We start from the raw sequence: 25,318 nt of genomic DNA, 5'->3' as shown, positions 1-25,318 counted from the left end.
TAAGGCACTCCATTTTCTCGAAATGGCCAAGTATACAGAAACCAACACTGTTACTGTAGGGGTATAAGCCCGCCGCTGTTAAACTGGGAAGGAGAGCAGAGAAACAGCCTTTAGATTCTATGTCCCCTCTGTTACTAATGGCACTATTAGATGCACAGTGCCAGTGCTAGCTCTCACATGAGGCAGCCTCTAACAGCTGGCCAGGGTTGGTAGTTGCTAGTAGGCAGACTTGGAAGAAGGCCCAGTGAGCCCTGTCTCTTAGCATTCTCTAGGTTATGATGTCCCTGCTCCCAAGTAAGGGCAGCTAGTAACTGACTTCTAACCAATACAAGACAAAGATAATGGGATGTCACACATTTGTTAGGCTACAAATGTAACTTCAGTCTTGCTAACTACCAACTTCTCAGCTTATATACATTGATGAAGAACAATTGGCAAGACTTAACATAAAGAACTACCCATGGCCAACAGTCAAGACAGATATTGGTGGTCCATCAGCCATGTATGAAGTAAACCCTGACAATACCACTAAAGCTCCAAGGTGATTCTTTTGAAGCCAAGTTCTCAGATAAGGCACTGGTACCTAATTGCCCGCTGTGAGAAGTGCTAACAGAGGACCTATGTGAGCTGGGCCCAGATTCTGGAACCACAGAAACTGGATAGTTATAAATATGTTTTGCTAGGCAACTATACTCTGGTAATTTGTTTGGCAACAATAGGTATATTGGTTGGCTTACACTGCTGTATCAGGGTACCACTGCCTGGGAGCTATCAATAGTTGTTTATATTCTCAAAGTCCTTCAAACTAAAAATACAAAATCAAGATGTTGGTAGAGCATCTTCCACTTGAGGCCTCACATCATCATCATCCCTCTGTGTCTGTGTCCTAATTTATATGAAAACATAAGTAACTGAATTAAGATCTAGTAACTTCACTTCCGATAAAGACTTTCAGGACTTAGTACATGCCTGTAATCCCAGCAGTAGGGAGGCTGAGACAGGAGGATTTAAAGTTCAAGGACAGCTTTAGCTGCCTAGTGAGTTCCAAACCAAACTGGCTACACAGACCCATCAGAAAGGGAAAGAAAGAAGGCTACCATCTGCTCTCCAAACACAGACCAGTCTGATATTCTAAGGAGTTAGTGTTTCAGTATATAAATTAGTAGGTGATAACAGAAATAGTTCCATTCATAAAACCAAATGCATTCTAGCAGTTACTCTGACCTGACCTTATTCAGAAATACAACCTGGTTTTTGTTTGTTTTGTTTTAAAATCTGGGCAATTTGCCATTTAGCTAAAATACCATAGCTAACTACTAAATAAGTCCTGGCCTAAGTAAGTCTACCACCTACCTTGCTACATCCTTGGGCTGGCTCTGCTAGCTGCCAGTGGCTTTCCTTGGCAGACATTGCACATTCCTGTGATCTCCGATGCAGCTTCAGCTTCACTCACACCATCATACATCACTTTCTCAGGGACAGCTTAAAGAAGCTCCAATCCTGCAAGCAACTGCCTGGTCTCCCAGGATGCCCTGTTGTCCATAGGGTTTAGTACAAGAGTGAAAATAAAGACCCATGTACAAGTATTTTTAGAACACACACACATGAATGTGCCATGCATATAGCAATTTGCTATATAACTGGCCTTTTAGATATTGTCTCCTAATGCAAGGCGAAGGGTCAACAGAACAACCTTAAGCTGCTTTTGTTAACTATTTTGATACAGCAATGATATAAGTACTACTACAGATCACTGGTACTAAGAGTGGGGTTGTTGCAGTGATAAAGATGACCGGATGTTTCTTGGGCTTCTGGGAACTTGTTTATGGGGCAGAATATGGAAGAGTTTGGAACTTAAGAGGAAAAAAAAGTGGAATACTATCTGCAGAGTTTAATGGGCCTTTCTGGTGGAAGCCTAGATGACAAAAATTTTGAGAGAGGGGGTAGAAATTATTCATAAGGAGTATGAAAAGATATCATAAGAATAAGGATATTGGTCCATATTCCCAACACTCACTTTAAGAAGTTAGGTCTTGAAATCCAGAGAGATGGTTCAGCAGTTATGAGCTTGTATTGCTTTTGCAAAGGACCTGGTATGGCTCACAGCACCCACACAGGAGAGCACAATTATCCAGGGAATCTAACTCCCTTCTTCTGACTTCTAAGAAGACAGAGTGATCACAAAGCACCAAGTGTTAGATTTCAGAGTGCAGAATAAAGAGACAGAGGCAGAAAGAGACCGGAATCTGACTTCAAAGGAGACTTTATTTCTGTAGGAGAAGGGAGTCTTTGAGGAGGTAATACTTGGAGTTTATATAGAGGCGTGAGGATGAGGAGTAATGTTACGTGCAAGTCTGTAGTCTCTCCTTTCTGCAATTGTCTAGTCAGTCCTTTCTAGAGTTCACTGATAATACTCTGAGCAAGGCCAGCTATAATCTCATAGGAATTCTTTTTTTACAACCAAGGCACTCTATCACCAGGCCTAAATGTGGTACATATACATACATGCAGGCAAAACATTCATAAATATATTTTTTAAAACTTTTTAAAAAGCCAAGTATAGTTGCATGCTTCTGTAATCCCAGAGCTGGAATAGATAAGACAGGTGGACCCCCAGAGCTCATAGCCAACAAGTCTAGGCAATTGGTGAGTACCAGATTCAGTGAGTGAAAGACCTCACCTCTAAAGATAAGGTGAAGAGCAATTAAGGAAGATGCATATACAAAGGATACTGAGAGAGATGTAAACAGACAGTCAGTGCCCTGGCTCATGAAGCTTCAGAGGGGAATGAGAACTTGATCAGGTACTAGCATGTGATAGTAACATGTGATAGTCTAGCAAACAACCTATTCAGTGAATGTCCAAAGAATTTGAGTGAGGCTTAATTTGAATATAATGGATTAATGTTTTTGGTGGAAATATCAAGGCAGGATTTCATTCAGGTTGTGCCATGGTTACTGCTTACTGTTCTTATCCAAGTCTACAGTCAGAGACAGAGAGAGAAGGAGAGAGGGTGGAGGAAGAAAAGGGGAGACCAGAACAGAAAGATCACTGTGAAGTTTGGCAAGAAAAGATATTTGACAAGGAGAGGACAGATGAAGAATCATGGCATTAAATCATGGCATAAAGATAAGACCTCCAACCTACTGATGTTTCCATCTTGTGGAAATGCACACTCATTTACTAGAAGGGAATGAATCTAAAATGAAAATGCTGCTGAAGGAATTGCTTACTAGTACTTAGGGAAAATGTTTCCCAAGATCATCAAAGGCACCAATGCAACTGTGATCCATGGGGATCGGGCTCCATCCCAAGTCGGCAGCAGAGTTCTGGCAGTGTTGTTATACACATGGTATAGATGTTATAAGAATGAAAGAGATGGGATTAGGGAGGTCATAGAGTCTTTTAAGAATCTCTAAGGCTAAACATTATGTGGCAAGTTTGAAGTCCTTGTAAACAGATCCTAGGCTTTCACCATATAAAATTTGTGAAGGTGAAGCTGAAGTTGCAATTGTCTTTTCTTTTATTGTTGTTGAGACAAAATAGTCCCGACAAAAGCAACTGAAAGGTTGGAGAGAGATGGTCATCAGGTAAAGGCACTTGATGTCAAGCCTAATGAAATGAGTTCAAGCCCTGGAACCTGTATGGTAGAAGAAAAAAATCAAATTCTGTACGTTGTCTTCTGACCTCTGTGAGAATATTTCCTGAAAGGATTAACTGAGAACTGGAGACACTCCCCTAGAGTAGGCCGAACCTTCTGGAGGCAGCCAGAAAAAAGTCAAAGGAAAGAGGTCGGAAGGAAAAGCAGGCTGCTCTTCAAAGGCTACATTTGACCATATTACTGTCATGCTTCATGGACATTATAACCCAGCTTCTTCAACCTTCTAACATAGACTGAAAATCAATAATTCTCCAGGAGTCCTTCAAGCCTTCAGTTCCAAATTGCTAAGGCTTCCAGACTCAAGGACTGAACAGCTATCAGGTTCTCAGCCCATACTGTGTAAGCTAATCTGACTTATCCTCTTTATAACATATTCCATCAGCTCGGTTCTTCTAGAGAACCTTGACTAGAATTTCCTGGTATGGATCCCACTAAAGTGATAATACAGAAATGAAGCCCTCCTCACTACAGCATCACCATATGTCATAGTCACTTATGCAATTGGAACACAAGTATCACAAAAGCACCAACAGTTCCAGGGAGAGGCCCTCCACTGTGGCCAGCACTAGTGGCCATATTCATTAATGAAGTCTACATCAAGTATAACATTCCTCCCAGGAGGCAAGCTATATTCTTTCCTGATCCCAGTCAGTTTCATATTAGAAAATCAAGATTAGAAGTGTTCATGTTTCAGAGCATGACTTTACAACTCCAATTGGCCCTCAGATGTATGTCAAGAACCAAGATGTAGTGCTCATCATCCAAATAGCAGTAGTGAAATGGAAATGTGATCCATATGACAATATAACACCGGCTTAAAGAACTGCATTCAACTCAGTAAGGAACAGTCCAAGTAGATGAGGAAGCAGAGAACTGGCTGGAACTGGATTTGAGTCAGAGCATAAGAGACGTCAATGGACTATAGGGAAAAGTTTCTCACTTTGCATGTGATATAGCATAGTCCCAGGAAAATGGTGTGTGGCTTCAGATAACATTTAACTACTCATTGGGCCTAAAATCTACCCCAGACCTCCAAGGGTAAGGGAGTACCAAAGCAGGTAGGGAAGAGGAGATTGAAAAGAAAGAAAAGAAAGGAAGAACCTATGATTCTGGGAGGGAGTTTTGAATTTATAAAAGTAGCATTCATAGTTCAGCAAGAACCTAAGCAAAGTTGAAGGAAAAGTGAATGGGGTTCTGAAAAGTATTGGAACAGATATAGAGAAAAGACTTTGAAAACTGCCCAAATGCACAAGACATCCACACTTAGGAGTTTCAGGACACACAGCGGTATTCTCGGGGTTCTTCTTTAATCCAGCTTCAGTAAAAGACAATACAAATATTAATGTAAAAAATACATGAAAGCACACTATAAACAGTGTTACAGACAGTTTATTACAATTTATGGAAAGGACAAGACACTGAGTATGTGATAGATTCCTTCTTAACACCAAGGTCTTGCTCTGTGGTCTGCACAGTGAATGGTCAGTGTTCTGTTGGCTCCCTCTCCTCACTGAGGGCAATGTTCAGGCAGCCCTGCAACAAACAGCACAATGGCCAACCTCAGCTATGTCTCTAATGCCAAGATGGCTTTGCTTCCTTAAGTAGCCATGAGTTCTATAAGCATAGATTCAAACAACCCCGAATCAAAAATACTCAAAAAATGTTTTAAGTCAAATGACAATAAGTCGTATAAGTTTAAAAGCATGCTATGATGACTATTTGTATATTGTATTATGTATTTATGTAATCTAGAGATGATTTAAAGTAATCAGAAGTTCTGTGGCTTGTATGTAAACACTGTCTACTTATAAAAGAGACATGAGCACTTTCACACTTTGGCATCTTGGAACCAATTTCCAAAGATACCTAGGAACAAATGATATAATGTTCTTGAACTAGGAGGATACTAATTATGAGGCCAACAAAAACTTAAAGTATATTTTTCTTATTTACTTCAAGAAATTAATTCTAAAGGTCTTCCCAGCTACTCAGGAAACTGAGACATGAAGATCTCAACTGTAAGACTAACACAGACAACTTAGTGTACCCATTTTAAAAACATTTTAAAAATAAAAGATGGGGGAATGAGCATGTAGCTCATTATTTAAGAGTATTTATCATTATACAAATGGTCCTAACTTCTATCCCTATGCTTAATTTATGTACAGAGGCATATGCTTAATTTATATACAGAGGTATTGCCTCAAGATGAGTTTTGCTGCTTCGTTACTGTTGCATACTAAATCACATTCAATAATTGAGTGAGTGCAGAAGACAAATGAGACTCACTGGCTCCTCCACCAACAGGTATCATGGTAAGAAGGTGCTTCATATTGTACAACTCTATTCTATCAGTGGTAAGACCTTCAGTGGATGTTATTATGGGCTCCGAGTAAGGAGGAACATCTAATAGGACTTAACTGTATGCAGAAATAGACTCATTTGATCAGTTCATTTAGCTATCCCCTAGTTAAGAGAGAAAATGTGGTCATAACAACAATCACTTTGGGATATTGAAGTGATATTATCCACTGAAGTCTTGTTTTTCTGTATTGAAAAAAATACAAATTAGGATGCTATCAAAAAATCTTAGTAAATTCCTCAAGAAACAATAGGTACAAGGAAAAAGAAAAAAGGGGGGGATTGAAAGGTTAAAAAGCAAAACAATCCAATCATAGGACCATTTGCTTGGTGAAGTTATTTTCTAACCTTTTTAGGTGTGTTACCACTTACTCTTAATCCCAGCATGCAGGAGGCTAAGGTAGGAAGACAGGAGGGCAGAGTCTTCCCTGGCTATAGAGCAAGAGTAATGTTACTACAGAAAATCCCTTTAAACAATTTCCACTTTTAGAAGGGAACCTGCTTTTCCTGTGTACTTGGACATGAGAGATCAGTAGTGGAAATCAGAACATGGAGAACTAAACATGCATTGTTTGTGGGCATTCCATCAGATGCTGACCTTTAAGCAAAGTCAAAATGCTTTGTCACCAAAATAGAAAGCAGCTTCAGTGCTAAGAGTCATTGCTTTGTAGATCAGAGCAATCTTTCCACTAACAGCAAGCAGCATTGTGAAGACTTTTCTGGATAATCGATAAAAAGAATCATATTGCTTAACTATATTAAACCAATGTGTGTGTTTGTGTGTGGGGGGGTGTCCATCCTTCTCTCTCTGTAGGTCTGTCTCCTCCTCCTTCTCCTCTCCCTCCTCTTCTTCTTCCTCCTCTTCCTTCTCCTCTGACAAGGACTCACTATATAGTGGAGCTGGCCTCAAACTCACAGTAATTCTTTTACCTTTAATCCCAGCATTCAGGAGGCAGAGGCAGGTGGATCTCTGAGTTCAAGACCAGCCTAGTCTATAAAACGAGACCAGGTGGTGATAATTCACCTACATCATGGCAAGGTAGGTGTTCCGTCATGTTCCTGGAACTCTGGCTCCTGTCGAAGTTACCGCCCCATTACCCCCCCCCCCCCATAAGAGAAGCATGGGTAGTAGTCACTTAGGCAATGTCCCAAGCTTTTGACCTTTAGGCTAAACTCCTCCCAGTTACCTAGCAACAGTAAAGATAGCAGCATACCTTAAGAGGGGCTGTTTGGCCCCTCCTCACTCTCTTGCTCTCTTGCTCTTACTCCTCTTACTCCCCTTACTCTCCTCTCTCCTTTCCTCTCTCCTTTCACTCTCTTCCTCTCTCTCCCTCTTACTCTCTAGCCTTTCTTCTCTCTTTCTCTTTCCCCCTTCTCTCCTCCTGGCCATGGCTGGTCTCTCTCTCTCTCTCTCTCTCTCTCTCTCTCTCTCTCTCTCTCTCTACCTTCTCTCTTTCCCCCTGCCTTTCTACAATAAAGCTCTAAAACCACAGACTGCCTCTGTTCATCAAGGCCTGCTGCACTTACTCTCACCTATGTGGGAACCTCTTTCCCTCAGCCCTCTCTCCCATAACCCCAGGGCTACAGGGTGTCGCCTCAGGGTCCCCGGTTGGGGGCTGCCCCTTGTCCACCCCCTGTAGAGTGGGGTCAGTGGCTTAGATGCCCACCCAGGGCAGAGTGGAAAGTATCTGGCAGCCCTCCCACGTCTGCTTGCCCAGAGCATAGGAGGAACTCTGGCTGGACGTGGGCTAGCCTCCCTCCCCCCTCTTTCCCCTGCTACTCCTTTTAGTTTCCACAAGAGAAACCTTGTCTTGAAATCCACCACTACCACCACCACCAAAAGTGCTATTTTACTTAGAAAACATTTTCCTTTTGCTATATATACGTACATATTGGAGGGGGGGGTGTAAATACACATGGACATACCCCAAGTCCTTGTTTCTACTATGCAAATGTCCTACCCTAAGCAACAGCCCCAGCCACAATAGTTTACTTTTGCAAAAGAGTTTGTTTTTTGTTTTTGTTTGTTTGTTTGTTTGTTTTTTTACCGTTCTTCTGAAGAGTCTACGGAAGAAGTTTCTCTTTGGTCTGAGAATGGAGGAACACATCTTGTATTTTTCAAGTGATGACAAATCGTCTTCATTTTCATTGAGATCCTTGAAACATCCAGATTCAATCATCTGTATGCATAGAAGACAGGACAAAGCATCTTTGGAGACACCACAAGAGGTTCTGTGATCTCCTAATGTTATCAGCTCTCACCCGGTACCTGACCTCAATGTGGGGCACCTTATAGCTCCCAGACCTTCTCTGGATCCACATTCCTAGACTCCTGGTTTCTGCACTCTCAGAATAAAAAAAAAGTGCCTCTTGTTCCTCTTTCTTGAAGTTTACCTCCCAAAATGCTATTTCCACTGCAGCCAAGCTACTAGCTAGCCCTGCTTATGGAACAGGACTCTAGGTAGCAGGCAATTCCCAAGATCACCTTTTTCTCACCTCCTGTAACTAGGACCAGAATAGCTGCCATGCTTCTGGCATAGTCTTGATTTACCTGTGATCTAATCCTCATGGCCAGACACACACACACCATTGTTAAACCTACTCTGCTAGAACGAAGTAGTACCTCATTCTGCCAGGGGATGGTGACAGACCCTGTCGCAAATTCAGCGTAGAAGATTTCATCATTGGTATCCAGGTTGACTCCTTTCACCACAGAGAACTGCCCAATATCCAAGATGTTCCTACAATAAATGGCCTGAGGCTGGGCACCAAGAACAAAAAGAGGCATCAGCCTATGAGACATCTTGAATAATTCTTTTCTTGTTTTTGTTGGTTATGTTTTTCTCGAATTTTGAGACAGGGATAGGCAGCCTAGGCTATCCTTGTCTCACAATCTAGCTGCCTTAACCATCCCAGTACTATATCTAGTTTATAAGACTTTTGTTTTTAATTTTCAGATGCTGAGGATTAGACATAGGACCTGCATATGTTGGGAAAGCACCCTGCCACTTAACTACAGTCCCAATCCTAAAGCAACTCTGAGCTCCCTTAATGTAAATGAACCAGTCCATACGTACTCCTCCCCACCCCTTCTTTATTGCCAAGGCTCTCTTTTCAAAGGAATTTTCTAATTTACACCATGCATATTCTGTGACACAGCAGTTCCTGTGTCATTTTTCTCAAGGAATTTTTTATATTAATTTATTTTATGTTTGTGAGTACACAGTTGCTCTCTTCAGACACACCAGAAGAGGGCATCAGATGGTTGTGAGCCACCATGTGGTTGCTGGAAATTGAACTTAGGACCTCTGGAAGAGCAGTCAGTGCTCTTAACTATTAAGCTATCTCTCCAGCCCTCTTGGGGAACTTTTAGTGTCAAAGATCCTGCTGGGTCTTTTGTTTCAGCCCTCCATACACAGGTGTTCATATAACCCCTCACAAGGATCTCTTTCCTTCTCTACGGGAAAAAAAAAATTGCAAAGACTAAAGCTATAGAAGGATGGTATGGTTATTTCTGTGGGAGACAGAGAGCTGTGAACAGGCATGAAGACCACTGGCTGTAGGATCCCCCACTGACAGTTTTTACCCTGCTTCTGGCCTTGAGCATCTATGCTGGCTGGTTTTGTGTGTTAACTTGACACAAACTGGAGTTATAGCAGAGAAAGGAGCCTCCTTGAGGAAATGCCTCCATGAGATCCAGCTGTAAGGCATTTTCTCAATTAGTGATCAAGGGTAGGAGAGCCCATTGTGGGTGGTGCCATCCCTGGGCTGGTAGTCCTGGGTTCTATAAGAAAGCAAGCTAAGCAAGCCAGGGGAAGCAAGCCAGTAAGTAACATTCTTTCATGGCCTCTGCATCAGCTCCTGCTTCCTGACCTGCTTGAGTTCCAGTCCTGACTTCCTTGATGATGAACAGCAATGTGAGAAGTGTAAGCGGAATAAACCCTTTCCTCCCCAACATGCTTCTTGGTCATGATGTTTATGCAGGAATAGAAACCCTGACTAAGCATCTTTTTTTGTTTTGTTTTGTTTTGTTTTGTTTTGTTTTGTTGAGACAGGGTTTCTCTGTGTAGCCCTGGCTGTCCTGGAACTCACCCTGTAGACCAGGCTGTCCTCGAACTCAGAAATCCACCTGCCTCTGCCTCTGCCTCCTCCTCCCAAGTGCTGGGATTAAAGGCATGAGCCACCACTGCCCGGCCTGACTAAGCATCTTACCTGCAAAGTACCTCTCCCTAGCATTTGGATGAAAAGAAGAAGCAACATTCTTTTTTTTTAATTATTTATTTATGTAAATTATTTTTTTACCCTCCATATTCCATTCCCACCCCCTCATCCACCCTCCAAGTGTTCCACATCCCACACCTCCTCACCACCTCCACCCCTGTCTCCACGTGGATGCCTCCAACCCCCATCCCACCTGACCTCTAAACTCCCTGGGGCCACCAGTCTCTTGAGGGTTAGGTGCATCATCTCTGAATAAACACAGACCCAGATGTCCTCTACTGTATCAGCCTCATATCAGCTGGTGTATGCTGCCTGTTTGGTGGTCCAGTGTTTGAGAGATCTCGGGGGTCCAGATTAATTGAAACTGCTGGTCCTCCTACGGGATTCCCTTCTCCTCAGCTTCTATCAGCCTTCCCTAAGACAACAACAGGGGTCAGCTGCTTCTGTCCATTGGTTGGGTGCAAATATCTGCATCTGACTCTTTCAGCTGAGAAGCAACATTCTTGCTAGCAATTTTTCTTCTAAGATTAGGGCCCAGGCTTGCAGTCTCTACCTTGTCCAGAGAGCGTCCAGAGTTTGCTAAACTGCCTCCAAATGAGGTAATTTGTTTAAGACAAGGACATAGACAGTCTAGGATGGCCCCTGTTCACTGTGTTCCCCCTCCCTCCTGACAAACCACCTTGGCCTGTTTTCCCTGCATTTCACCCAGTAGCCCCATCTCCAGACTTGACAGCCAGATGAAGTCCACATTATGCATGCCTTGCTGTCAGCAACACTTTCCCAGAATGCCAGTCAGTTTGTCTTCCTGCATGTCTCTCCAAGCAGAGGCACTCTCTTATCTACCTTTTGCCTTCAGCCTAGAGCTATGTTGGAGATAGTGCACATGCCTTGACTATGTCAAGTAGAAATTAGTTCCAAGGAAGTAGTTGCCACTATAACAAGTATTATGGATATTAAGCAAGCATATAAAGTCTGAAGAAGTCTTAATAAAAATATATTAACTGTAGATTTATCTTAATTCCATCCAACAATGAAAACTTACCTATGTTCCCATTTTTAGAATGTGTGTATTGCAGACTACTTAAGAGTCCAGGTTATCTTCCCTTAATCATCTTTTTATCAGTAGTTCATTTATTATATGTTATATTTACTAATATACTTATTATGTCCTATACTATGTACCAAGCACAGACAAGTGCCAGGCCCTGTGCTTTTGGAGGCATGACAGTTTTATGCCAATAGCATATTCATGATGAAGCAGAGATATTGACAGCTCCAGTCTCAATAGCATGTGAGAAGTAGCGAGGGCTGAACATTCCAGACTAAAGCACAGTCCAGTATAAGGACTGAGCACATGGATGGAGGTAAACTCAGCATTGAGGTCATAACAGGAACACTGGCACACAGAGGGCCTTAAAGGGCATGCCAAGGAAGTCTGAAATGTCATTGAGAATTGGAAGAAAGACAGGGAGTTTGGCTACTCTAGCAGTGATAGACTGCACACAACAGGCCTGGAAGCCAGAAGCTACTAAGGGTCTACCTGAGGATATGGAAGTGGTAGGATGGAAGAGGGAGAAGGGAGAAGGAAGGAAGGAAGAGCAAGGAGGAGGAAAGAGGAAAAGAAGAAGGAAAGAAAGGAGAAAGAAAGAAGAGAAGAAAAAATATCAGATCTCAGATTTCATAGAGCAGAACCCACATGTTTCAAGTGTGTTTTAACAAAAGACTGTTATGGGAATCAGTGTTCTTGGGGACCTAGCTACTCTGGGTAACATACTTACATCAGGAATGAAAGGTGGATCTAACATATTTGCTTCCAGCCTGCTGAAGTTTATATCCTTGAATATTGGGTGCTGCTTTACAGCAGAGACTCCATCCCTCTGGCAGCCCAGTCTCTTACTTGGATCTTTGATGAGTAACTACACAAGAGAGAAACGATCAAATGAAGCTATTAGGATAAAAATGTAATCAAAACTGTCTTCTTTAACTACCCAGAGTCAAGGCTACACTGAGAAACTCTATCTTGAAAAGCCAAAAAAACAAATAAAACAAAAAACAAAACAAAACAAAAACAAAGATCCCCAACAATCAAAGTAGTAGGGGTAGCAGAAAGGATATATATCCAAGTTAATAACCACTGTAGTGACTAAGTATCAACCAAACTGTGCAAATTCAGACTTAAGATTATGGTTCCACAGAGTAAAACTTAGGTCTTGCCATGACTGATCAAGAGATGGAAGCTTGAAGAGCCATGCCTCCTGGTGAACCCCTTTAATCTCAGCACTTGGGCAAAGGCAGGTGGATTTCTTGAAGTCAACTTGATCTACATGGTGAGTTCTAGGCCAATCAGAGCTATATAAAATCTGTCTCAAGAAAAATATGCCATTTGAGTAAGTCAATCATCAAGTAAAAATATTATAAAAATTAAGAGATAAATACTAAGGAAATATAGTTTTAAATTCAGAACAATTATTTCAATGCTGTTGAATTTATAAAAAGAAATTATTAGAGTACTAAGGATCCCAAGTCAAAATTTGAGCAAGTTTCCTTCTAGAAACTGTATATATTTAACTCTCTTTCTTTCTCCTGTCTATAACATCATCTCTACTCCCCACACCACCATTTTTGGTTTTATTTATGTATTTGTGTGAGTGTGGATGCATGCCACAGTGCATGTGTGGAGGTCAGGGTTCAATTTTCTACATTCCACCTTTTTGAGGCAACAACTGCTGCTGTGTTGTATGCTCCTGGCTGACTGGTCTTACAAACTTCCAGATCATTCTCCTATCTCTGCCACCTATTCTAACCCTAGGAGTACAGGGATTACAGGTATGTGCCACTACATTTGGCTTTTGACATAGATTCTTAGTCTTATAGCCTAGGTTGATCTTGAAATCTTCATATGCATATCTGCACCTCCAGGCTGCTGAGATTAGAGCCAGGTGCCACTACACACCCAAAAATCTCAGGGGGAGGGGATGAGCCAAGGTTTCACTATCTCGTTCTGGCTGTCCTGGAACTTAGATCTAGCTGCCATGAACTCACAGAGATCTGCCTGCTTCTGCCTCCCAAGGATTGGGAATCAAAGGCGTGTGCCACCACTGCCTGACTAAAGTATTCATTACATATTTATAACTGTCACAAACTCAAAGAAGCCTTTCTTCAGACTTACTATCAATCAAAAAAAGTTGGCCCAAGTTCTTGTCCCTTCTCTGCTCTTGGGCAAGTTTCTATGTGTATCCTAAGATGCTTTCCTACAATTCATTTGTGGGGAAACATAACCCATTGTTTAAGAGCCAGTTGTTTCTCTTCACAGTAGCTACTGAGCATGATGGTTGATTGTAGCTGTTAAATGGACCCAATCTAGAATCACTTGGAAAGGGAGTCTTAAAGAGACTTGTCCAGATTAGGCTTACTTGTGGGTATTTTTTTTTTTAATTTTTAACTCTCATACATTATACCCCCAGCCCCCAAAAAAGAAAGCAGACCTTCTAGGGTTATCAGACAAATATAGCATAACAAATTATAATAAGGCTAGGCACAAACCCTCCTATAAAGGCTGGATGAGGCAAACCAGTAAGAGAAAAAGGGCATTCTTGTGAGGGGCTTCTTTTCCTTTTATTTTTCTTTTTTCTTTCTTTTTTCTATTTTTATTTATTTATTTATTTATTTATTTATTTATTTATTTACTAGTTTTTTTGAGACAGGGTTTCTTTGTATAGTCCTGGCTGTCCTGGAACTAACTCTGTAGACCAGGCTGGTCTTGAACTCAGAAATCTGCCTGCCTCTGCCTCCCAAGTGCTGGGATTAAAGGTGTGCGCCACCACTGCCCAGCTTTTGTGAGGGGTTTCTTAATTGCATTAACTGACTCAATAAACCCTGATTGAAAGAAAAATTTTTAAAAATTCATCAAAGGACAGCAAAAGAAAAAAATGCCTATAGGCACTGTTTTAAGGTAAGCAAGTGACAAAGAAATTTTAGTGTGTATGCAGCCAGCAGTTGGTGGAAAAAAAACAAAAACAAAAAACAAAAAAACAAGCAAACAAACAAAAAAACAGCCCTAAGGGCAGATGGAGATGGCACCCAACTGCTACTGGCTTGATCTATGATTATATGTTAGGACTTGCTCTCTGGCATCACATGTCTCATGGATGATGAAGGTCTGAATATGATAATCAAATATGTAAGGAAGGCGTCAATCTGGCCCATGCTACCCTTGCAGTTAGGATGTCTGTGATGATTTAAAGAAAAATAAATTGGCAGAGGCAATCTTCCCATTTCAAAGTATAATAGCATTAAAATTTTTATATTTAATTTCACATACAATAAGTCAATGAACTAGACTTAGCAGCTGTTTTTTGAAAACAGAGTAATTTGACTCCATTCTTCCTTTCAATAACAGCAGTATAGAAGAGGCATCATGAATTTTCCTCAGGCTTTGCTTGAGTTGCCCAGTCATTTCCCAGGTTTGAGCTGGAAACTTTTATGGACTCTCACAGTCTGCCTAAAACGAAATTCCAGACAAGAGTACCAGGAAGGAGCTAGGTTACTGAAAGGTCTGGCTTTCCCCTCAGCCTGGTCTTGGTGTTGAACCAGGACTTTTAAGCTGGGAGGGGTGGCTATCCTGCTTCTGAATCCTGCCTTCCTTCTTAACTATTGCCTTCTGAACCATCAAAAGAGAGGAGGTGAATTAAATGCTTCCCTGCCTCCGTGGCACCTGACCCACCATGCTGCAGATGGACTTGGCATCCTCTGAAAACCTCTCAGAGTACTCCTCAGTTTCATTCTTCACTCTTCTTTCCAATTCCTCCCGGTTGACTTTTTCTTTATATTTTCTGAATGGAGAATGTCCCGCAATCATTTCATATATCAAACAGCCAAGTCCCCACCAGTCAGGACTAAATGTATACTTTTCATGATTGATAATTTCTGGAGCTACATAACAAATACAGGAAATTTAAAAAAAATATTGGTTTTAAATATTTTCATAATTAATTCCAAGTAATATATTAATTTAATATTTGTTACAATATGATCTAAGAACCTTAAAAACATGCTAAGTTTTTAAAAATCACAGCCAGGCAGTAATGATGCATGCTTCTAATCCCAGCACTGGGGAGGCAGAGGCAAGTGGATGTCTGCTGAATTTGAGGAGGCCAGATCAATTAACAGAGTTAGTTCCAGGGCATCTGAGGATACCCAAAGAAACTCTGTCTTGACCAACCCACCACCCAAAATAAAAAGAATCTTAAAGAGTCAAAGATCATATGATTATATTTATATGGACCATATGATTATGTAAAATATGCAGAATATACAAATTCAGAGAGACTGAGCATAAATTCAAGGTTAAAAGGCCTGGTATTAGAAGTGATAAATAGGAAGTAGTTGCTAACAAGTCATTAAAATCTGAAGTGAAGAATGTTCTGAAATTAGATAAAGTAACGGTAATGTGTATTGATGGATACACGACTTTGTAAATGGACTAATAGCCATTGAATTATATACTTCAAATAGTTGGGTTCTTTGATGTGGAAAGGATAATTGAAGCTGTGTCTGTATATCTATACTAAATAAATTTGCTTTCTACAAGGTGGGTAAAATGTCACTGGAGAGAAAGCTTGCCTCTTGGGGTGCTCCCATCACTCAAATGTTCCCATGGGTGCCTCAAGTGCAGTGTCATCTGTTCCCAAATCAGAAGGAATCCCAGAAATCTACAAGGGGAGAAATGTCAGGCTCTGAAAGAATCATCTTACCCTTTATCTTTGGAAAAGTATGAATTTGATTAATTTCCCAGAGATCAGATGGGTAAGGCTTGTATGCCCACATGCATGGACACTAACTACATGAGGAGACTTGTGGCTTTGCCTGACGGCCACACAACCACATAAACTCAGGACTCTCTATGGGCACCACTCGTTATTTATAGAAAGAGTGCTGTAGAAGTCTAGAGGTCTTGCCAAGTGCCTTTAATCACAGTACTAGGGGTACCCATAGAGATCTCTGAGTTTGAGACCAGTCTAATCTACAGAGTGAGTTCCAAGACAGGCATGGCTAGGCAAAGAAACTCTGTCTCAAAAAACAAGACAAAAAAGAAAGGAAGGAGGGAAGGAAGGAAAGGGAGGGAGGGAGGGAGGGAGGGAGGGAGGGAGGGAGGGAGGGAGGGAGGGAGGGGAAAGGAAAGAAAGAAGAGGGCTGTAGACTAGGAGATTCTTCATTCCCTCTAGATCACTGGTTCTCAACCTTTGGGTCTCGGCCCTAGTAAGGTTGAACTACTCTACTCTTTCACATGGGTTACCTGAGACTATCATAAAACATGTTTATTTATTTTGTGATTCATAACAGCAGCAAAATTATAGTTATGAAGTAGCAAAAATATAATTTTATGGTTGGGGGTCATCACAACATGAGGAACTGTATTAAAGGGTCGCCAGAATTAGGAAGATTGAGGACCACTGCTCTAGATCCTTAACACCATTTACTAAGAGACTGAATTAAATTTTAACATTGGGATGACATTTGAAAGTAATGGCATTTATGTTAGGAAACAGCCATTCTTTAGGGAAGTAGCATCAGTTGTTATTTTAACTCATGGGCTGAGCACTCATGGGCTCAAATGCTGTTGCATAGACAACTCAGATATTGGGATTTTTTTCGAGCCTCTGTTTCTCCAATTATTTTGTAAATTAAAGTACCTTAATTAGGAGAACTGAAACTACACAATTTTTATAGTTCCAACTGTATTTTTCCCTATGGTTCAGATTTCTCTGTTAAAATGTAGCTATATTATCAGCTGCTTTTAAAAGATGTCTCAACTCTCTGTTCCCCCAGACCCAACCCCCCAGTTTTATTCCTAGCTCTGCAGCCTCCTTCCCACATGGATCCCACAGACCTTCCCTTTTAACTTCCTTATCCCTACTTGTTCCTTTGTCAAGCCCCAAACCCCAGAAAGCACCCCATGGTACCCCAGGACCAGTCCTGCCAGAGAAACAAGTAAGTTGACAGTGGATGCACACCTCTCCTGTTCCTCCTGACCCAATCCCCACCTCACCCCAGGCTCATCCCTAGCTCTGTAGCAGAAAACCTGCTGCAGTCTCCCTTTCTTCTCTGACCCTATCCTAAACAGATCACAAAGATCTTCTCCTCCAACCTTCCTTCTCCCAACTCATCCCATTATCCCAGCCTCCAATGCCAGCAGGCATACATTGGAAACCTATTAGCTGAGGAGGCCAGGGAAACAGATCCAGAGAAAATTTCCTACCAGGAACACACTTACTACACTCTCTTAAAGTTCAGGGAGTTAGTAGAAACCAATGAAAAACACTCATCTAGTAGAGACAATAACAGGTATCATAATAAAAACCTATAGTCATCTCAATTCCAGATAACTAGGTTTCAGTATAAAAATGCAATCAATAACAACCAGGACAATATGTCTCAACTGAAGCCAAATAACCTTACTACAGCAGGCACTGAATATTGCAACATATCTGATGCCTCCCAAAAAATGACCTTAAAATCAACTATATGAAGATGATAGCAATCCTTAAAGAGTAAATGAATAAATCCCTTAAAAAAAAAGCCAAGACAAAAATACATAAAACTATTCAAGGCCTGAAAATGAGAATCAAAAAAACTGAGGGAATTCCAGATATAAAAAATTTGGGAATTCAAACAGGAACTACAAGGTAAGCTTCACCAAGTAAATATGAGAGATTGAAGAAAAGAGAGAATCTCAGACATTGAAGATGTCAGAAGAAATGGTACATCAGTCAAAGAAAATGTTAAGCCTTAAAAATTTCCTGACACAAAACATCCAGGAAATCTGGGATGCTATGAAAAGAGCAAATTTAAGGATAATAAGAATAGAAGAGGAAGAAACCCAGCTCAAAGGCCCAGAAAATATTTTCAACAGAATCATAAAAGAAAAAAATTCTAACCTAAAGAAAGAGATGCCTATAAAGGTACAAGAAACATACAGAACACCAAGTAGATTTGGCCTGAAAAGAAAGTTCTCTGACCACATAATAATCAAAATACTAAACATACAGAACAAAGGAAAATGCCAAGTAACAAACAAAAGCATATCTATTAGGATTATATTTGCTTTCTCAATGGAGACCCTAAAAGCCAGAAAAGAAGTACTGCAGTCTCTGAGACCACAGATGCCAGACCAGACTATTATACCCAGCAAAACTCCCAATCAACATGGATGGAGAAAATAAGACATACCATGATAAAACCAAATTTTAACAATATTTATATACAAATCCAGTCCTAGAGAGGGTTATGGAAGGAACACTCCATCACAACCATCAAAACAGAGGGACTAAATAATCCCGGATCACTAAAATTCAAAAAAAGAAAACACATGTATACACACACACACACACACCTACACACGCACACACCAAGACCACTACCATTACTACCATCAATAACAAAATAACAGAAATCAACAATCATTGGTCATTGATATCTCTCAATATCAAGGATCTTAATCCCCCCAATAAAAAGACTCAGACTAAGAGAATGAATGGGAAAACAGGGCCCATTCTTTTGCTGTACCCAAGAGAAACACCTCAATATCAAAGACAGGCATAAGAGTAAAGGATTGGAAAAGGATATTCCAAGCAAATGGACCTAAGAAACAGCTTGTGTAGCCATTTTAATATCTAAGAAAACAGACTTTAAACCAAAACCAATCAAAAGAAATTGAATCTTCTGGAGTGTGGTCATGCTAGGTCTCTTTTTGTGAGCACTCCATAGCCTCAGTAATAGCGTTGGATCCCACTTTGGGCCTGTTGCTGGACCTTCTTTTCCTCAGGCTCCTCTCCATTTCCATCCCTGTAGTTCTTTCAGGCAAATAATTATAGGTGAGAGTTGTGACTGTAGGATGGCAACCCTCCCTCATTTGATGCCCTGTCTTCCCGAGATCTTTCTAACACTGGACCACCAAACAGGCTGCATACACCAGCTGATATGAGGTCCCCCCAACACATATACAGCAAAGGACTGCCAAGTCTAGGTTCAATCAGAGATGATGCACTTAACCCTCAAGAGACTAGAGGCCCCAGTGAGTTTAGAGGTCAGGTGGAATGAGGGGTGGGGGATGGGGTCATCCTCCTGGAGTCAGGGGGATGGGGAGGAGATAAGGGATATGGAACAGTCGAAGGGAGACAGGGGTGGTAGGAGGAAATAAAATCTGGATTGTAAATTAATCAATTAATTAATTAATAAGAGATTGGAAAAGACACTTTGTATTCATCAAAGGAAAAAAATCCACCAAGATGATATTTCAGTTCTTAACACAAAGGGCACCCGCTTTTGTAAAAGAAACACTACTACAGCTTAAATGACATATTGATATTCACACACTAACAGTGGGAAATTTTAGTGCCACACTCTTACCAATAGATAGGTCATGTACACAAAAACTAAACAGAGAAATGCTGGAGCTTAAAGACATTATAGACCAAATGGATCTAACAGATATTTATAGAATATTTTACCCAAACACAAAAGGATACACCTTCTCTGCACCTCATGGAACTTTCTCCAAAATTGACTACGCACTTGGGCACAAAAAAAGCTTCAACAAACAGAAGAAAATAGAAATAACTCTCTGCATCCAATCAGACCATTATAGATTAAAGCTGGACATCAATAACAGAAACAATACAAAGCTTACAAACTCATGGAAACAACTCTGTACTGAATGAAAAATGGATCAAGACAGAAATAGAGAAGTTAAAGACTTTCTAGATTTGAATGAAAATGAATACACATTATACCCAAGCTTGTAGGACACAATGAAAGTAGTTCTAAGAAGAAAGTTCATAGCCCTAAGTACCTACAGTAAACAAACAAAAAACTGGAGAGGTCTAATACTAGTAACTTAATAGTACATCTGGAAGCTCTAGAAGAGCAGTTCTCAATTTGTGTATCAATATCCTACATATCAGATATTTATATTATGAGTCATTACAGTAAAATTGCAGTTTATAAAGTAGGAGCAAAATAATTTTATGGCCCTTCCGGTCATCCCCAGCACCGGGTCACCTTGGGCGCAGAGTCTGGGGACACCCCCAAGGTCCCCAGAGCACTCTCCACAGGATCTTAGGACCTCTGAGTGGAAGACAACTTCTGCCAGGAGGCAGGTTCAAACACCAGATATCTGGGCACCTTCCCTGCAAGAGGAGAGCTTGCCTGCAGAGAGTGCTCCGACCACTGAAACTCAGGAGAGAGCTAGTCTCCCAGGTCTGCTGATAGAGGTTAACAGAATCACAAGAGGAACAAGCTCTAACCAGAGACAACTATAACAACTGACTCCAGAGATTACCAGATGTCGAGAGGCAAACGTAAGAATCTTACTAACAGAAGCCAAACCACTCACCATCATCAGAAACCAGCACTCCCACCTCACCCAGTCCTGGGCACCCCAACACACCCGAAAAGCTAGATCCGGATATAAAAGCATATCTCATGATGATGGTAGAGGACATCAAGAAGGACTTTTATAAATCACTTAAAGAAATACAGGAGAACACTGCTAAAGAGTTACAAGTCTTTAAAGAAAAACAGGAAAACACAACCAAACAGGTAGAAGTCCTTAAAGAAAAACAGGAAAACACATCCAAACAGGTGATGGAAATGAACAAAACCATACTAGATCTAAAAAGGGAAGTAGACACAATAAAGAAAACCCAAAGTGAGGCAACGCTGGAGATAGAAAACCTAGGAAAGAAATCTGGAAACATAGATGCAAGCATCAGCAACAGGATACAAGAGATGGAAGAGAGAATCTCAGGTGCAGAAGATTCCATAGAGAACATCAGCAAAACAATCAAAGAAAATGCAAAATGGAAAAAGATCCTAACTCAAAACATCCAGGAAATCAAGGACACAATGAGAACACCAAACCTACATATAATAGGAGTAGATGAGAATGAAGATTTTCAACTTAAAGGGCCAGCAAATATCTTCAACAAAATAATAGAAGAAAACTTCCCAAACTTAAAGAAAGAGATGCCCATGAACAGACAAGAAGCCTACAGAACTCCAAATAGACTGGACCAGAAAAGAAATTCCTCCAGACACATAATTATCAGAACAACAAATGCACTAAATAAAGATAGAATATTAAAAGCAGTAAGGGAAAAACGTCAAGTAACATATAAAGGCAGGCCTATCAGAATTACACCATCTCACACCAGTCAGAATGGCTAAGATCAAAAATTCAGGTGACAGCAGATGCTGGCGAGGATGTGGAGAAAGAGGAACATTCCTCCATTGTTGGTGGGATTGCAAGCTTGTACAACCACTCTGGAAATCAGTCTGGCGGTTCCTCAGAAAATTGGACATAGTACTACCGGAGGATCCTGCAATACCTCTCCTGAGCATATATCCAGAAGATGTTCCAACTGGTAAGAAAGACACATGCTCCACTATGTTCATAGCAGCCTTATTTATACTAGCTAGAAGCTGGAAAGAACCCAGATGCCCCACAACAGAGGAATGGATACAGAAAATGTGGTACATTTACACAATGGAGTACTACTCAGCTATTAAAAAGAATGAATTTATGAAATTTCTAGGCAAATGGATTAACCTGGAGGGCATCATCCTGAGTAAGGTAACCCAATCACAAAAGAACTCACATGATATGTACTCACTGATAAGTGGATATTAGCCCAGAAACTTAGAATACCCAAGATACAAGATACAAAGCACATGAAACTCAAGAAGAATGAAGACCAAAGTGTGGACACTTTGCCCCTTCTAAGAAGAATTGGGAACAAAACACCCATGGAAGGAGTTACAGAGACAAAGTTTGGAGCTGAGACAAAAGGATGGACCATCTAGAGACTGCCATACCTGGGGATCCATCCCATAATCAGCCTCCAAATGCAGACACCATTGCATACACTAGCAAGATTTTGCTGAAAGGACCCTGATATAGCTCTCTTGTGAGACTATGCCAGGGCCTAGCAAACACAGAAGTGGATGCTCAGTCAGCTATTGGATGGATCACAGGGCCCCTAATGAGGAGCTAGAGAAAGTATCCAAGGAGCTAAAGGGATCTGCAACCCTATAGGTGGAACAACAATATGAACTAACCAGTTCCCCCTGGAGCTCATGTCTCTAGCTGCATATGTATCAGAAGATGGCCTAGCTGGCCATCAGTGAAAAGAGAGGCCCATTGGTCATCCAAACATTTTATGCCTCAGTAGAGGGGAACGCCGGTGCCAAGAAGTGGAAGTGGGTGGGTAGGGGAGTGGGGGGAGGGTATGGGAGACTTTGGGATAGCATTGGAATTGTAAATGAGGAAAATACCTAATTAAAAAAAGAAAAAAAAATAATTTTATGGCTGCGCGGTGGTGCTGTACACCTTTAATCCCAGCACGCGGGAGGCAGAGGCAGGCAGATTTCTGAGTTCGAGGCTACCCTGGTCTACAAAGTGAGTTCCAGAACAGCCAGGGTTACACAGAGAAACCTTGTCTCAAAAAAGCAAAAAATAAACAATAAAAATAAAAAAATAATAATTTTATGGTTGAGGGTCCCTACAACATGTACTGTATTAAAGGGTAGCAACATTAGGAAGGTTAAGGACCACTGCTCTACAACAAAACAAAATCACAAACAAAATGAGTAGATGGCTGAAATTGATGAAATAGCAACAAAGAAAGCAATATAAAAAATTAATAAAAAAGTTGGTTCATTGAACCAATAAGATTGACAAACCTTTATCCAGTTTAACTAAAAGGAGGGAGGATGGGAGGGAGGGAGAGAGAGAGAGAGAGTCCAAATTAACAAAATCAGAAAAGAAAAGGGGGGATCATAACAGCAGACACCAAGAAAATCCATAAAGTCATACAAACATACTTTAAAAACATATACTTTGCGAGTGCTCTGACCCCCAGCCTCAAAGGTGAGATCGCCATTTCTCTCCTGTGACTGTTTAAGGCAGGGCCAGCCAGGAGTGCAAAGACCACAGGAGCAGTGGAGTAGCTGGGACAGGGTCCTTCCTGCCTCCATCTGCACTCAGGAGCTGGGGCTGTTCTGCAGTCCTCTATGCATAGGTCCTGCCCAAGGTAGCTGGTCTCCCAGGAGTTCTGACACAGGCTTATAGGCCCACAGAAGGGACAAGCTCAAACCAGAGACAGCAAGACCAACTAACACCAGAGGTAATCAGATGGCAGAAGGCTACATGGCATCATCAGAACCCAGTTCTACCACAACAGCAAGTCCTGGATAACCCAACACACCAGAAAAGTAAGATTTAAATTTAAATCACATCTCATGATGCTGATAGAGAACTTTAAGAAGGACATAAATAACTCCCTTAAAGAAATACAGGAGAACACAGGAAAACAGGTAGAAGACCTTAAAAAGGAAACACAAAAATCCCTTAAAGAATTACAGAAAAACACAACCAAACTGGTGAAGGAATTGAACAAAACCATCCAGGATCTAAAAATGCAAGTAGAAAATAAAGAAATCATGAAGGGAGACAACTCTGGAGATAGAAAACCTAGGAAAGAGGTCAAGAGTTATAGATGCAAGCATCACCAACAGAATACAAGAGACAGAAAAGAAAATCTCAGGTGCAGAAGATACCATAGAAAACATTGACACAACAGTCAAAGAAAATGCAAAATGCAAAAAGCTCCTAACCCAAAACATCCAGAAAATCCAGGACACAATGAGAAGACCAAACCTAAGAATATTATAGGTATAGAAGAGAGTGAAGATTCCCAAATTGAAGGGCCAGTAAATATCTTCAACAAAATTATAGAAGAAAACTTCCCTAAACTAAAGAGATGCCCATGAACATACAAGAAGCCTACAGAACTCCAAATAGATTGGACCAGAAAAGAAATTTCTCCCATTATATAATAGTCAAAACACTAAATGCACTGAACAAAGAAAGAATATTAAAAGCAGTAAGGGAAAAAGGTCAAGTAACATATAAAGGCAGACCTATCAGAATTACACCAGACTTCTCCTCAGAGACTATGAAAGTCAGAAGATCCTGGACAGATGTCATACAGACCCTAAGAGAACACAAATGCCAGCCCAGGCTACTATACCCAACAAAACTCTCAATTACCATAGATGGAGAAACAAAGGTATTCCGTGAGAAAATCAAATTTACACAATATCTTTCCACAAATCCAGCCGTACAAAGGATAATAAATGGAAAACAAGGAAACACAAGGAAGGAAACTACACCCTAGAAATAGCAATAAAATAATCTTCTTTTAACAAACCAAAAGGAAAATAGACACTTCACTCCTTCTTAGAAAGGGCATCAAAATACCCATGGGAGGAGATACAGAGACAATGTTTGAAGCAGAAACTGAAGGAAAGGCCATCCAGTGACTGTCCCACTTGGGGATCCATCCCATATACAATTACCAAACCCAGACACTATTATGGATGCCAACAAGAGCTTGCTGACAGGAGCCTGATATAGCTGTGTCCTAAGAAGCTCTGCCAGTGCCTGACAAATACAGAGGTGAATGCACACAGCCATTCATTGGACTGAGCATAGGGTCTCCAATGGAGGAGCTAGAGAAAAGACCCAAGGAGCTGAAGAGGTGTGCAGCTCCATAGGAAGAACAGCAATATGAACCAACCAGTACCCCCAGAGTTCCCAGGAACTAAACCACCAATCAAAGAGTACACAAGGAGAGACCCATGGCTCCAGCTGCATATGAAGCAGCGGATGGCCTTGTGGACATCAATGAGAGGAGAGGCCCTTGGTCTTGTGAAGGGCCCCAGTGTAGAGGAATGCCAGGACAGGGAGGTGGGAATAGTTGGGAAAGTGAGCAGGGGGAGAGGGGATGGGATAGGGGGGTTTTCAGAGGGAAATGAGGAAAGAGGATAAAATTTGAAATGTAAATAAAGAAAATATCTTTAAAAAAATTTAAAAAACCATGTACTTGACAAAATTGGAAAATCTGTAAGAAATAGATAATTTTCTCGATAGGTACTACTTACCAAAGTTAAATCAAGATCAGATAAACCATTTAAACGAACTTATAACCCCTTAGTGAAATAGAAGCAGTCATT

General features: G+C 41.0%; 1 protein-coding gene across 12 annotated transcripts in view; it reads right to left on the bottom strand.

Moving 5' to 3' along the window:
* Positions 1 to 5,032: 5,032 nt before the first annotated feature.
* The window catches only part of Grk4 (G protein-coupled receptor kinase 4), a 95,056-nt gene continuing 74,770 nt past the window's right edge, over positions 5,033 to 25,318 (bottom strand). For 4 of the 12 annotated variants that reach the window (XR_003955585.1, XM_030254136.1, XM_030254137.1 and 1 more), the window contains 5 exons: positions 14,967 to 15,175; positions 12,022 to 12,159; positions 8,646 to 8,783; positions 8,071 to 8,202; positions 5,033 to 5,194 (listed from right to left, as the gene is read on the bottom strand). Coding sequence is in view for 8 of the 12 variants with exons in the window: in XM_030254136.1 (XP_030109996.1) it covers positions 5,144 to 5,194; positions 8,071 to 8,202; positions 8,646 to 8,783; positions 12,022 to 12,159; positions 14,967 to 15,175 (668 nt within the window). In the remaining 4 variants the exon portion in view is untranslated. Of the gene's footprint in view, positions 5,195 to 6,620; positions 6,742 to 8,069; positions 8,203 to 8,645; positions 8,784 to 12,021; positions 12,160 to 14,966; positions 15,176 to 15,622; positions 15,955 to 25,318 lie in introns of those variants that run through there. The other 8 variants (NM_019497.2, XM_030254135.1, XR_003955582.1 and 5 more) reach the window with 7 other exon arrangements.

Source organism: Mus musculus, chromosome 5, assembly GCF_000001635.26.
Source record: "Mus musculus strain C57BL/6J chromosome 5, GRCm38.p6 C57BL/6J".
Taxonomy (NCBI): domain Eukaryota; kingdom Metazoa; phylum Chordata; class Mammalia; order Rodentia; family Muridae; genus Mus; species Mus musculus.
This window is presented reverse-complemented; position numbering and strand designations above follow the sequence as displayed.